Consider the following 15,312-nt stretch of genomic DNA (forward strand, 5'->3'; position numbering starts at 1 on the left):
CCAGCTCTGCCACCCACTGCCGGACCCCGGCAGGAGCAGAAATTGTTTCTCTTTATTAAGATTCAAGCTCAGGCTGTCCATGAAGCTTACGCTTACCCCAGAATATTTTTCCAGGTTTTTTTCAGCCTAAAAAACATTTAAAAAAAGGAAGAAATCCTGCAAGCAGCTTTCTGTTGGCCTTTGGATCCCAAACCACTCTGGGGAATAAGCAACAAGAAAATTATCCCAGCTCCAAGGGGGCTCTCGAACACACATTTAAAGCAATTACACACACACACACAAAAAAAGGAACCTGGGGGAGTACCGCGGCACACGATGCAGTCAGCGGGGCAAGGCGAGGGCGCTGGCAGAGCCCCGTGCCTGGCCTCCCGCAGCTACCCCAAGGGCTGGAAATGGCATCATCGCTCATCCTGAGCACCGACAACCCTCTGCGGGCGCGGGGGAACGTACCTTCTACCTGTAAATCCTGAAAAAAAAAAGTCACACCCATGTTCAAACATAATATTTTTATTTGTGGATAAAAATTAAGGCTCACAGTACTTCATCATTTCACAAGCAGAAAAATGTTAAAAATTGAGAATGATGGGGAACGGCCCCGATACAAATTCCTCTAACTGCTGACATGTTTTACTGAAGACTCGAGGTGAACAATCGTACAGGGCAGCTACAGTTACCAGTTTGTAAACTAGGTGCTAAACATGATTTTTTAAGAAATGTGAACAGAGTATTACATTTCTCTTCACTTCTGTCTGTCCCGACGCACGTGGACTCCATGAGAACACTCCAGAAGCGCTGGGATAACACCACCGACCCTCTGCGAGCAGCCCCCCACCCACAGCGCACAGCACAGGGTCAAGCAGGGCAGAGAGCTAACGATTGCTGATTTCTTTGCAATAAGACATCTTAATTATAGTGCAATAGTTTATACGCCTAAAATTGTCAATATTCAACTTTCTGGCTTAAAAAAAAAAAAAAATGTTGAAGAGCCCACGAATTGCTCCATGCTCCGTTTCATTACGGACACAAAAGCAAGCCAGGGGATTACAAGATGGTAAAACGTGTGTCAGACTTCAGCAGCCACAGGCATACACCACGCCTCGAGGAAAGATGCAACGCCCAGAAGGGCTTCCAAGCGTGCGACACGCAGGGAACACAAGATTCCTGCCCAGGTATCCTGCGAGTTTGTGGTCCAGAGGCACAGGAGTTGCCATAACCCCCAACCCAACGGCATCACCATCGCCGCCAAACCTTCTTGCGTGTCACATCACAACTAGGGGACTACATCCTGCAGGTTTATTTACACAGAGACCAGCTAAGCGTCTCGGTCAAACCTGCGCCAGGTCTGGGTTTCAGAGGTGCTCTATATTCCTTGCATTATTTTTTAGCGATTCCTTTGCCTGTTTGCTGTCAAGGCAACACAAACCAGCGGCAGCAGCAGCAAGAGCAAGCCTACTCACAAGAAGCGACAACTGCTGTAGCATTCCAAGGCTGAAGGATTTCTGCATCCCACCAAAAAGATTAATCTCTTCTCACCACACCCTTGACCTCTGAGATACCACCACAGTAATGAAAACAACCAGCCTCGGCTTCTTCTGACAAAAAAATTAAGATGGGCTCTAAGGCCATGATTTCATTAGGGAGCTTCATGATAAGTTACAAAGAAAACTTGTTTTCAGCAGAACCCATGCTGTAACAGATTCTGCCCCAGCAAACACCAATTTTCAGTGGTTTTGACCAACAGCTCTTACAGATCACACTCCAGTAAAACAAAAGAACATTTGTACTGATAACACTGCACTTACATCACACAAAGCTCATCCAAAGGGCTCAAAGAGGTTACGGCAGATATGGGTGAGAATTACTGCCCCCATTTTCTCAAGGAGGTAACAGAGATATTAATTAGGATCAATTTCCCCAAGCTATAAAACCTGCCAGGAGCAAGGGGGAGGCAGTGCTCCTGCCTCCAAATGTCACCAGCCACCGCTCCGCTGCTCCCCTGCACACCCAGGTCCCCAAAGGGCTCCAACGGGCAGGGGGCTGGAACACCCCCAGGTGAAAAGCCACCACTCAACAACACAGGCACAGGAATAAAATGTACACATTAGCCATTTCTGATAAGGAGAAATTAAATTTCCATGATGATTTTCCAATGAAAATTCCAATTTCCATTATTCCACTTCACAAATCCATGTCTGTCTGCAGCCATGAAACACTCCATCTTGCTGAACAGTTTAAAAGAAGTATTTTATCCCATAATACTATGGTAACCTTGCAGCCGAATGAAAAGTAACTGCTTGAATTAAAAAAAGGGGTAAGAGAGGCAAGCCTGGATACACGGTTACGCTTCCCCGGGTGAAGGTACCCGGCAGCAGCCAGCAAGCGGCTCCAGTGGGAATTTAACCGTGACTTTCGCAGACAGCGACCACAGGACGTGCTCAAAGCTCTCAGGTGGGTGGAAGGAGCTTTACCTCGATACATCAGAAAAGCAGAGGTGTCCAAAGTGACCATCTCTCAACCGACTGCTCACTTAGCTACAGAAACAGCAGAACACGAACGGCAGAAGGGATCTATGCGGACCGCGTAGGTCACCTCCGACACCATGACTGCACGCTAACGACTATAATGATCTTAAAGATCACGCTAAGTACAATACATACACAAAAAAAATCCTGTAAAAGCAAACGCATAGGAAATGAACTGCCATCAAGCATAAGGAAAGCGCAGGGGCAGCAGGCTGCGAAGGGACTGTGGCGCAAGCGTCGGAGGACAGAAACAGGACTCGCAGATCCCGTCACTCTGGTGCCACAGCTTTCCCAACTGCATTCCTGTTTTGACGCTTCTCTCAGAGTCCCCTGCAGCACACAGAGACACTTCACTGTCTGGAATTTGACACACGCGTCCATGCAGTGAGTGTGTACCAAAGGGGAGCCGGTGTACGCGCGCCCGTTACCAACACGCAACCGAGCGGTGCGAGAGGGAGCGAGTACGGACAGACAGAGGTCATTTCGTGATATTTTAGCATTGCTCTTTCAGAGCTCAACGTTATTGCCATGGGCTAATAGGTCAAACAATATAGAACAGGCTAAACAGTCTACGACAGGTACACGGTAATGCCACAACTCAACAGTACCCACTACTCCATTTGGCAAAATATTTATTTATAATAAATCCGTTCAAAAGCGGTTGGTCACAAAGAATTCATTTTACATTTTTAGGCTGTAACAATGCTCTTGGTAGAAGTAAATAAACTGTCTCTTTTTTTACACAGTGTACAAAAACAAAGAGACGTTGAAATGACAGTTAACAATAAAACACATGAAAACAGAAAGAATCTGTAAGACAAAGGCAAAAGCAATAGGAATCTGTCTGCGCACCAGCACTGCTGCCACGATTATTTACCCGTACAAATCCTCAGTCCCACTTCATTATTATTCCCAGCACAGCTCTTAACTGCAGGTTTATGCTCCAGGAGAGGAATCTGATGCGATGTAGCAGCTCCAGTCACTCTTTCACAGTACTGCATGTCAACACTGGGAATGGTTTCTGATATGATTTAGACTGCACACAGTACTTTAATAGAAAAAAAGTTAATTACTCCCACTCCGTAGTTCCTGGTGGCTTTGATGTCAAATCGTACATCACCCGAGAAATGCCAGGAATCTTCTTAATCTCCGACACCATTTTTAACACAACCTATTGTGGAGGAAAAAAATAATATACATATATATCTCAGAAGAAAGCATATAAAACAGACCTGATGAAAACTACCTGAGAAAAGCTTAAAAAACTTTGTTCATGCTAGTTCTGTTGTACACAAGAAACAGCCTATAGCTATTGGGACATTCATTACCTCTAATTAGGAAATAAAATCAACATCAAGAAAACCTCCAGCAGTCACATGTGGAACTTGCTGATTTTTGGCCCTGATAATAAACCAGGGTGTCGATGGCAATACACTCCCCTCAAGGCAGCAGCTCTTCAGCTGCAAAACTCTTTGTAGAAAGCTCAGGAGGAACACGTGCTGTTCCGTGTTACTATCATCATCTTCAGACTCTTCTCAGACCATCACCTCCAGCTGAACCACGAAACACAAAGCAACCCCTTTCAGAACAAAAAAGGGAGCTCTAAAGGTAAAAAAACCCAAAAAACCAGAAAGAGGCATCCAGAGGAAAAGTTTCCATGGAGAGCTATTCTCCAGAGATCCCAACCAGCTCATGTTAGCAGAAGTATTCTAGATGGGAATTTGCTCATCCTCAGAAGTTCAGCCTCCTCAGAAATCCCCGAGTTCACCACTTGCCTGACGTGCTGTTCTATAGTGCAAGCACAAATTAAACATTACATTGCTCTCCATGGAAAAACACTGAAAGTTTTTAACCAAATATTATTAATTTCCCCACAAATACAGGTATCCTGCACAACCTCTACTATTTCATTACCACATCGTTACCTCGCGTTAACGTGACCATTTTACATTCTGTGGGGATTTTTGTTTGGTTGTGGCTTTTGTGGTGTTGGGTTGTTTGGTTTTTTTAAACACCAACTTGAAGGTCAAACGAATCCTCATTTTATAGAACAGAACAGCTTACATGGTGACTTCACCTTGAGTCATTTCTTTTTCAATGGATAGGCTGCCTTGAAGTAGAAGACTTCAGTTATATACAATTACTGAACAATGCCAATATGCTTTTAAAGTATGTTTAAAAAAAAAGTCAGTTCTGTTCTTCTTTTACACTGCATTCCCAGAGAGACAGAGCACTTGAAACTGGACATGGATAAAGTTTCCCAGAAAAATATGCCTGAACTTGACTCCTGAATACTTTCAGTGACCCAAACAGAAAAGAGCAGGCTCTTGAGATGCTAAACAGCAGGTTCCAGAAAAATCAGAAGTGGAAATCAAGGGCAATTCTGCCATTTCCAATTACTAATGCAAAACACTAATTTCCAAATCCCAGGAATAGCTGGAGTATTCCTTCTCTTTTAATTGATGGTGTTTTGGCTCAACACTGTTGGAAAACCTTTAAGTTTGTCATACCCATCTGCCAGCTTCTCATTTTGTTACAGCTTTTTCCCAAAACACCACTGTATTCTTCCTAATTAATATCATGAGAGAGACAAAAAATGGCAATAAAATCAAAGTCAAGGCACGCAATGAAGAGAGAGGGAAGAAAGTCAAAATGAGTCACCTACAATACTAGCTCATGTTGAAAAGAAAGTTGAAAACCCGTATTACCTCTTCTGGAACCTCATTACCAGGAGTTGCCGCAATACCAGTCATAAAATCACTCGTAATAAAAGTTCGAATAACCACGGATCTTTGACAGGAAGGTTGTTTCTGTAGCGGGTCCCGATCAAAATGCAGCGGTGTCAGTATTATTGGCATCTGGCTAATTTTTCCGGCATAACCTTCAGAAAATAGTAGTACAAAATGCATTAATTTGGTTTAAAGACACAAGCGTGATAAAGCTTCCCCACGTGTACTTCAAACTATATACCAGGAGCTACATTTACATCTTCTGGGATCTTTTCGCTACTAAAGTGGTGCATACACTAAAACTATGCCAACTGACACTTGAGATAATCCTCAGCATTTGCAGGCATGCAGAACAAAATTTATAATCTCTGGTATCCTGATATGCAATTTAAGACCTCCTTTCCTCCCCACGTAACGTAAGCGTGGGGTTTTATCTGTCCCCAGGTAGAAGAAGAGCCATTCACAAGCATCTCTTGGTCTTTGACATACTTAAGAGAAATCCCTGGAGCATCCCTGTTGCTGGTGGCTGATAGTAACTCCCGACCACAACCTCTCACTTCTGTTTTTTGTTAAATATGTCCTTCTGAAAGCCAATACACAGACCCTTCATTTCACCGTTTCAATGATCTAAAAGTGTGAGGCTCAGGTGTTGGGCAGCCGCAGAGCCACTCTGACGCCGATGCGGCGCTCAGCCGCTGCCAGCGCCGGCCCGAGCTGTCGGCACAAGGTGGCTTTTGCACTAAATGATAACTCAGGTCTTATTTTTGGGAGCAATTCATTCACACAAAGCCAAGCGTCACCTAAAGTTAGCGAGGCACAGCAACAGTTTTACAAACACAATTGACAGTGTTATCCTCAGCGTTCTGAGGCTATTTTTGTACGAATGATGGTAAGGCAGCCTTGCACACAGAAGATGTATTTTCAAAGAGAGATATCCTTCGTCACTTGATTTATACAAAATATAGGCAAGCCTGATGTACTGCTTCCCGCACATATTGCATCTTCAAATGTAATTAAGAAAAAAAAAAAAATTGACCCACAGAACTACTACATTCCCAGACACTGCCTGTGTACAGGGTATCGAATGCTCCCTGGATGTTAAGGGTTTGAAGCATTACCGTTGTCTGCTACCGTGAAGTGGCTGGGTTCACAAATACAGCTTCTACTTTTGGTTAAGAAACATAAAACTTCGACAAGTAGTGAGCATCATCACCAGTAGAAACTTAATATTTAGGCTACCATCTTTCCACAAAGCCCCCACAATTTAGAAACTATGTTAAGTTTCTTTACGCAGTTTATTTATTTTGGGTAAATACATTTGCTGATAATCGCATCATAATTTGCTGACGACTGAGATCATCAGCACAGAGAAGTCATTCGGTTCACTTTCAGCTGGCTAACAGCACTTTTTGCAGAAGTTTGCGCTGCAGTGAAGCACCACACTTCTGAGCTTTGTGATGTGTCAGAGGCAAGCCTCAATCTCCCCAAATCCCCTAAAATTCATTCTGCTAGCAGAGAGGACAGCAATTCCCATCCTTCAGCTATCAGCTTTACGACTCACAGAAAAGGCTCTTGCTGTCATCCCATTCATTTATCACTTTTTTGGAGATACTCAAGAAGCCTGGAGATTTTGACAGCACCACTGCAACTATACCCAGGTGGGTTTGCAGGGATCTGAAACAAGAGTCTAATCCCTGGGATAAGGTGAAGTACCTACCAGACTCCCTGAGAATGTTGTGAGCCTCAAAATCAGCTTGACGTAAAGTGCTGAGGACTCCTGTTGTCAGGAAAGTGGGGGTGACGTCTGTAGGAGGTTCTTTCACTGGTGGACCAAACACGTACACAACTCTGTAAAACAAACAGGATGGTCGAGAACCCACATTTTGTGTACACTGAATAAAACAAATTGCCTAAAGACTGCATCTCTTGTATTGCAGTGAGAAAAAAGCATAAGATTTGATTTTGCTCCTCAGCTACTAACTAGAGCTTAATATAACTTCATGCATATATTCTACAAACACGACATGCATACTAGCTTTGGAAGTCAGACATATTATTTTGGTTTGCTAGAAACTAGCGATAGCCCCAATACTACTTAATCAAGAGAATAATAATTTGAAAAAAACAGAAGTACTAACTCCGCAGTATCACAAAGGGTGTTTTTTCAGTTTTATTTTGATATCAGTAGAAGTTAAGATCATTCTAAGAAAGCTACTTAATACGTGCTTACAATTTGTATCTTCTCTCCTAATAGGAAACCACCAAAAAATGCCATAATTAGTAAACCTTATCGTCGATGAATAGCTGTGTTTTCAGTACAGGGCACTAATGCTGCAATTTATAAATCTACATAACTACATCTGTAATAAAGTGTCTTCTGAATTCAAACCAGTCACATCAGCTTTATCTTTTTAATCTCCTTCATTGTGTTTTACATGTTGCAGAACAAAAAGCAGAGTGTAACATGGTCTAACTGGCCTCATAAAAGGATTTACTATGACATATTCACACAAGGTATTAGAGTTTGTAGATACAAACTATGAATACTTGTCTAAAATCCAAAGCAAAAAAATATGCAAGCTACACATTCTGTATTTTTCATTTGTAATATAAAGTCTGCAAGCATAGCTGGGCAGAAGACCAACTATTTCAGTGCACCCCTCAAACTGCCAGCTCCAGTGTCCCTATAAAGAGCAATGAAAGGTTCCAAAAACATCCCCTGGTACAGCAGAACTCCCAGAGATGTGGTTTGCTCAGGAAGGGAGTATTAAATCCAAAAGAGCTTAAAGACGACAGCAAAGCTGTAAATCCAGCACATACTTGGAACCTGCACACGCAACCCGGATTTTATGCCTTCTTTTGTTCCCTCTGTATTTAGTTTAAAGTATCTTGCAATTCAAGATCCCGCCTTTAGAAATAATACCTCTTTCAGAAGGTGGCACTTATGTGACAAAATTCAGTTTTGCTATAAGCAATTATAAGCAGTTTCGTCAGAAAGTCTACAGCCAGGCAAGGAGGATATGCATTCTCCAGAACTGATTTAATACCCAAGCAACTTCAGCTGCTAGAAGAGTTACAGAATCGAGTAGCTGGCAAATGCATACTCACAGGAGAGCTCAGTTAAGATTGAGCCGCCAGCTCTGGAGCGTTCCCATGTGCCATTAGAACTGACAGTCCCACATAAATTCCCCTTCTGACACAAAACCAAACCCCACGACATCAGAACTCATCAACAGGTTTGAAATCTTTCAAAAGAGGTTTTGTATAAGTTACACTGGATGTTGTCTAATCAAGTGCTTAAAAACTGAGGAGATAGCCTATCAATTACTTTTTCTAGCTAGTAATTCCAGAAACAAACCTATGCTTTGATTTGTTGTGTATTTGTAACCTCTGTATGATACACCTGTCCAACATATAAAAAAATATACCATAGATTAAACAGGAGAATGCTTGTGCATGCTAAACTTCCCTATACTGAGGAAATTATTAGAAATAAAGAATTAAAAATACTTACCTGTTTATGTTGTGGCACATGCGTGGTATGAGTCTGGCAAGAAACATAAGAGACTCCCAGTGTGGAGCGTCTTTACTAGAGATGCCACAAACATAACTATATGAACGACAGTCTCCCTATAAATTAAAAAAACAACCAAAAAAAAAAACTGAACATGAAGTTTGCTGCCAAAACAGTCCACAATACTTTCCTGTCCATCCTGCAGGTTACAGGACATTACTCTGTGTCAACATTTAGCAGATACTAAGCTGGTGAAATATGAGAGATACCAAGTGAATGAGAACATACAGAATAAGACAGACCTCTTGTGAGCTAACAGGAGCATACAAAAGGAAAACGTTCAGCATAAAGACTCAATACAAGGTGACCTGAGCAGAGGGATTGATTGTAGGTTGGTATTTTGACGGCACCATCTGTGATGAAGTGCAGAAACCTGCTGATGATGTTGCTGTTTAACACAGTAAGAAAAGCTGACTGCACGGAGTTACAGAAGAGACACACAAGATTAAGCAGCTGATAATAAAGATGTAATTCAATGCTGATAAAGCAAAGAAAGGTAGCTTACAGCTATGACTCCTCACTAATCTGCCAAGTTGCTGCACACAATTCCATGAGAACGCCAGCTCAGCATTTAGTGACAGAAACACAAACCAAACACAACAGACAGCCCACAAAAATTCCAGTGGCATTAGCAAAGGAGCACAAAGAAAGAAAACACTGTGCCACTGCATGGACTCAAATGTTCCTGTATCCTCAACAGCCCACACTGCTCTGGCTCCTCTCCTGACAAGGATCAGGATATAAGTCCATTTGAAGAAGTACAAGAAAAGGCAACAAGGATATTCAAAAGGCTAGGAAGCAGGGTTTATTTGACCAATTTAATTGAGGACTGCTCAGCCTTAAAGGGGCAACAGGATCACAGCAGAGGCTTACAAAATGATGAATGTCATGAAGAAATTGCCTGTAAGTGACCAGCATTACTCAACCTTAATGACATCCTCAAATACAACACCTGGCACGCACTCAAGCGCCTATCCAGACATCTTGACACCTTTGCACTACACCAGCGCTGACAAATGACAGTAACATGGGTATCGCTGTCACCTGAAGTTTATGTTCTCGAGTCAAGCCCTTTATTTTCTGTCTTAAAGCAGCAATTATCATGCTTCACTGCAGCCTGCCACGCTGCTAGGAAGCAGCTTTCAGTACATCCCCAGAATGAATCCATTTACCTGCACTCCCACAGTTTTGATGGGTAACAAGAAGGCATTCAGTGAATGTAGGCTGGTGATCTGCATCAGCTTCTCCTGGTCTTCTTCAGTGGTGCACGCTTTGACCCTTTGGAGCAAAGTATGTGGCTGTGCAATGATACAGAAAAGATATTTTTTAATTACATAAAGCCCCCAAGCATTCAAACAGAACTTACACAAATGCAAATAAAATTATTATTTAAGTAGCTGTTTGCTTAAATTTAGTCCACATTTACTCCTTGGAACTATTTAAAGAATATTTTTCATTTAACAACTCAATTTTAGCCAAAGCAGTTTTATCTGATTAGACTGCGTGTAGTTTAAACTGAAGCTCCCAAAGGCCATAGGCAAAGCTCTTTTCCTATACTCTCTTTTACAAAGCTTTATTTTTCATTTTTGTTGTTTATTTCAGTGCAATATTCTGTTATGCTACACTACAGTTCAGCAAGTCTTGAATCACAAAGGTCATAACAGTTAAGAGATTGAGAAATTAAACATCATTGATTAAAAGCTTCAGGTTTCTCTTCAGGACATCTGACAAGCACGAATTTCTCACTTCTTTAATTTAGACATTTAGTGATTGTTAGGGCATGCAAATCTAGAAAGTTACAATTAATTACTAATTGTAAATTAGTATGTAAAATAATTGTAAAAGTATGTAAAATAATTATTAATTACAATTAATTAATAAAAGGGAGGGAAAAATCTCCAGAAATTCTCACCTGTACAAAGTTTAACTAAAAATTTATTTACTGTTTGAAAGGTATATAAACTTCCATTTTCTGGAAACTGTTTAACATTTGCACCAGTCATGGCATGAAAAATACTACTGTACTATACTGAATGGCAGCAAGTGAGTTGCACTGGAATGCGTTACTCCTTGAAGAGCACAAATAAGTAGTTTTAAACTTTTACCAGCTTAAACCTCATTGTGGGCAACTACAGAATGATCGTACTACTTTTATACACATTAGAACTCAGCAATTCTGTTACCTTCTTAACACTTGCAGAAAAATCTGCAATTATTTTCAAAATGTTGTTTGTTTCAGGAAAGTCTTTGCACACATAAGGCTCTTCAGCACATATCACTCTGATTGCTAGACCAGGACCTGCAATGCAAAGTTGAAAAAAACATTATACTAAATAGCAGGAAAGCTGACTTTCACCTAAAAGTGTGACAGCATCTGGAACAGCCGGGCAATCATCACGTACAGTACACTTTGCCATTGTCCCTATACTTCAGTTGTCTTAACACCCTACAAGACAAAAAAAAAATACCACAAGCAGTTTATTCCAGAACAGTATTTGTTTGGTACATGTAAGCATTATTGACCTACACCTTAAACTGGGTGGGCTGTGTGAAGCTGCAGTCAGTGGTGATGAAGTGTGGCGGATGGCAAAGCAAACCAGCAGGAACCTCCTCCTTCCCTTCGCTAGGCAACTGGGATGAAGGAGTCGGTTATAACACCCACTGGAGTCTCTTGGTTTTAAAGACTCCTGAGGGCTATTTGACTTTTAGCTACTTACTACAAAAGCCCATGTCATTTGCTAGAAATGTCTGAAGACAGCTTCTTGCATTTGGAGTGATGCTGGTGCATTAGCAGCGCAGCCTACGCACTCTGGCAGTGACTACTACACACCCTGCAGGACAATTTGAAAACACGTGGATAGAAAAGCATAACCCCCTTAAAAGGATGTGGGTTTTGCTATGTTATACACTTTGATGTTTTCTGGCGGAAAACTCTTGTTATTCTCCATGCAATCATTTTCAAAACAGCAAATGCCCCTCAGAAAGGCAGGCGGACATAAGTCATTATCTCAAGTAAGATACATCTGACAGCTCTGGCAGCATTCAGCTGCACTTCGCTGATAATCCTTGCTCTGCCTTGTACAACTAAAAAGAAACAAATGCAGCTAAAAACAAACTCAATTATAAATTTTTTCCTTTAACCACTGTACATAATAAAGCTGCTCTCAAACGCTCTTTTCCTAAAAGAAAATCCCGCTTAAGTACAAACTTAAATCCATCAATTTCTTCTATGTTCAGAGGTAAGTTTTATACTCCAACACGCTGCAGGCTGAGTATCTTCTAAACAGTACTGGTGTCATCCATAGCCCCTCACCGAGTAGCACAGACCAGCTCTCATACCTGGGAAGGGATGCCTTGAAACCAGCTCTTCAGGAAGCCCAAGCTCTCTTCCTAGCACTCGCACTTCATCTTTGTGGAAGTCTTTCAGTGGTTCTATTACCTTACCCTTAAAAAAAAAAAGAAAAAGCCATTTACACTCCAGCTTACATATTCAATATGTACATTTTCAATATGTATATTCAATACACTAGTATCCTTATGTTCATTTACCTCTTCTCTTAATTTTCGAATCAGCTCGGTGTCATTATGATGAGTTTTGATGACTTCAGCTTTGCCACTTGCAACAAGAGAAGCGCTTTCAATGAGATCAGGTCTGAGAGTACCCTGAGCAAGAAAAACCTCTTCAGGTTTCAGATTCATTTCTCCAATAACTTCATTGGCAATCTATAAAAGATGGAGAAAAAAAGAAGAGTGTTCAGATCTACTTTTCAGCTATTGAAGGTCTAAAGGTGGATGGTGCAACGGATGGTGCAACAAAGGCTACAGAGCTGCAGAAGCACAAGCAGGATGACTAATTATTAGTCTAACTAATTAACAGTCTAACATAGAAGATGTATCTAGAAATCATATAATTAAAAAAAACCACAACCAAACCAAAACCAACCAGCCAATAGTTATAAACATTACCTTAACAAAGGTGTCACCAATAATTTTCCTTTTTTCTTCAGGACTTGTAGTCATATTTAAGGTCTTGCTGATTCTTTTACGTGGAGTTCTATCTTCATCCGAGATGGGCAGAGTTGTTGTACCGTTATAGAATGAATGAGCTGCATTCACCACTGCATACAATTACAGGAATTTGTTGGCAAAGCCAGTAAAGACTTTCATGCAAGGTTGCAAAAAAATAAGTCTCACTCTATTGCTTTAAAAAAACCAAAGCTCGTATTCCAGTCCTTTAACTACTAACTGCATTAAATAGGGCTGTTCAGTACCTTAAGAATTAATTGTAACAAAAACATTTTATTTCTCTTATTAGTCTACTGTAGAGGGCAATATTTTTCATATTATGAGGCTAGGCAACAGTGTGCAAGTTCAGTACTTGCTTCCTCTCTTAGATTATAATTTACTGGCTTTACTGGAATAGTTTACAGGATGGTATTTCCCCAAGGCCGTTCTGCAACCAAAATTAAATGATGCACTGTTTACTCATGGTACATTATGCCTCTTAACTTACAGAGGCTCTCAATGCAGAGATCAGCTAGGAAGCTCTTTCGCATCTTTTACCAGCACTGAACTCTGTGACCTACAGAAGGAGCATCTGCAGCAAAGGGATTCCCTCCATTTGTTGCTCTGGTAACCTGCCAGAGCCCAGGGTTATTGGTCTACAGAGTGCAAGAATAAGACCTCTCTCAAAACGTACTGCTTCTCAAGTTATTCCAAAACCAAAACCGACTAAAATGCATCTATTTAGAAGCCAGGCGAGGGGGAAAAAAAAAAAAAAAAAAAGCCTTGAAAAAGTAATTTTGGCTATAATAGCATTCACTCACCCAAATGAGCTCACAGTTTTAAAAGGAAGAGATCCAGGACAAGAAATAAAGCCCCAGTGGAGGACTGTTAACCGAGCGAGCGACTGAAGAAAACTGCAATCAAATGAGTTTTGCAGCAGCTGAATCCATCAGCAGAAAAGGGACTGAGGCACACATCCACGGCTTTGCTGAGCCCCAACAGCAGGTATTGGATCTCAGCCACTGAGGAGATGGGTCAGTTCACTGCATGCTCCAGTCAAACAAGCAAGGCTTAATATTTTAGGTTTGAAATTTTGGGAATAAGCCTAGGTTGTTCCAAATTAGCAACCAGTCCGAGAACTGCAAAGGTCAATTCAAATCAGTGAAATAAAATACTAAATGTACATTTTAGGAGACTTGCCACATCATTAGGGGTATCAGTCGTATTTAACAAAATTCTGGTACCTTTAACATGAATCCCAAGTTTTTTGAGTGCCTCCTCCACAGACTGACTCTCTCTTTTGCGCATAAATCCGTTATCTATGTGTACAGCTATGACCTGATCTTGGTTTAGAGCTCGGTTCAGAAGAGCAGTACACACTGTCGAGTCCACACCGCCACTGAGCAAAACCTAAGGATGAGGAAAAGAGGAAAAAAACAACAATTTGGTCAGCTGTCTACAGGAAAAGCGTTAACAAATAATCCAGACACAACTACGAGGATCAGAACAGACTACTGATTTATGGTCGATGATTTGGAAGAAAACAAGAAGTCAAACCACGTATTGACCCAATTGTGCAAACTTTCCAAAAAGAGTTTACCCAAATCATGACAATCCTGCATTTTTCAAGTTAACCTGAGTAACTGTATGCATCAGTGTTTCTGTCGGGCTTTTGCAAATAACCTTTCAGCTAGCTTCAATTCAGTCTGCTTACCAGGACTTTTGATGAGCCCACTTTCTCTTTGATATCTTGAATGCACTGGAGTTCTCTGTTTTCCACTGTAAAGGTACCACTGCATCCCGCAATATCATAAAGAAAATTCTTCAGGATCATTTTTCCATTCACTGTGAGGCTAACTTCAGGGTGGAACTGTGCTCCATACAGTTTTTTTGATTCATTTGCTATGCCTGCATTGGTGCAAAAAAATTGTCATGACAAAAAACCAAAAAACAATTTGGAAGTTTTATTACTCAGTAGTTTGAGTAGCTTTCAAAAACCAAATTTTAAGATCCTACATTTTCCTGTGACAATCTGTGTGTAATGTTTGAAACACTGCTTTCAGGACCAATGTTATTTTCAGTCAGTTGGACATTGATGCAAGAATATTAAATACAATAACAAGTTAACCAAGCTTTAATAATTAAACAGTGTTTGACTTGTACTGTTACAGTACAAAACCCAAACACTGCTCACACTGCACACCACAGTACCTATCTGCCTCTCCCCTGCCTTAAGGGCACACAGCATTTTATTTCAAAGAGAAACAACACATGCAGACATTAAAATAACATAAAATGTAAAAATAAAGTTAAATTTTCTTAAACCACCAATTTAAAAGCAAGAACATTCATCTTAATGTCTATTTCTTTCTTTATTATTGTGTCAGCACAATACACAAACAAACACGTACAAGAAATTGTTCAAAACTATTCACAGCTAAATAATGGAGATATTCTGTTCCCATTTGGTTCTACCTACTGC

At 40.9% G+C, this 15,312-nt stretch overlaps 1 protein-coding gene across 1 annotated transcript in view; it reads right to left on the bottom strand.

Moving 5' to 3' along the window:
* Positions 1-3,139: 3,139 nt before the first annotated feature.
* The window catches only part of GMPS (guanine monphosphate synthase), a gene marked incomplete at its 5' end in the record, with an annotated part of 18,292 nt that continues 6,119 nt past the window's right edge, over positions 3,140-15,312 (bottom strand). The window contains 11 exons of the mRNA XM_010085110.1: positions 3,140-3,693; positions 5,231-5,403; positions 6,969-7,099; positions 8,766-8,881; positions 9,998-10,123; positions 11,009-11,124; positions 12,165-12,270; positions 12,375-12,548; positions 12,792-12,943; positions 14,075-14,240; positions 14,545-14,738. Of these exons, the coding sequence (XP_010083412.1) occupies positions 3,592-3,693; positions 5,231-5,403; positions 6,969-7,099; positions 8,766-8,881; positions 9,998-10,123; positions 11,009-11,124; positions 12,165-12,270; positions 12,375-12,548; positions 12,792-12,943; positions 14,075-14,240; positions 14,545-14,738 (1,556 nt within the window). The remainder of the gene's footprint in view (positions 3,694-5,230; positions 5,404-6,968; positions 7,100-8,765; positions 8,882-9,997; positions 10,124-11,008; positions 11,125-12,164; positions 12,271-12,374; positions 12,549-12,791; positions 12,944-14,074; positions 14,241-14,544; positions 14,739-15,312) is intronic.

The sequence above is a fragment of the Pterocles gutturalis genome, unplaced genomic scaffold (assembly GCF_000699245.1).
Source record: "Pterocles gutturalis isolate BGI_N339 unplaced genomic scaffold, ASM69924v1 scaffold33495, whole genome shotgun sequence".
Taxonomy (NCBI): Eukaryota; Metazoa; Chordata; class Aves; order Pterocliformes; family Pteroclidae; genus Pterocles; species Pterocles gutturalis.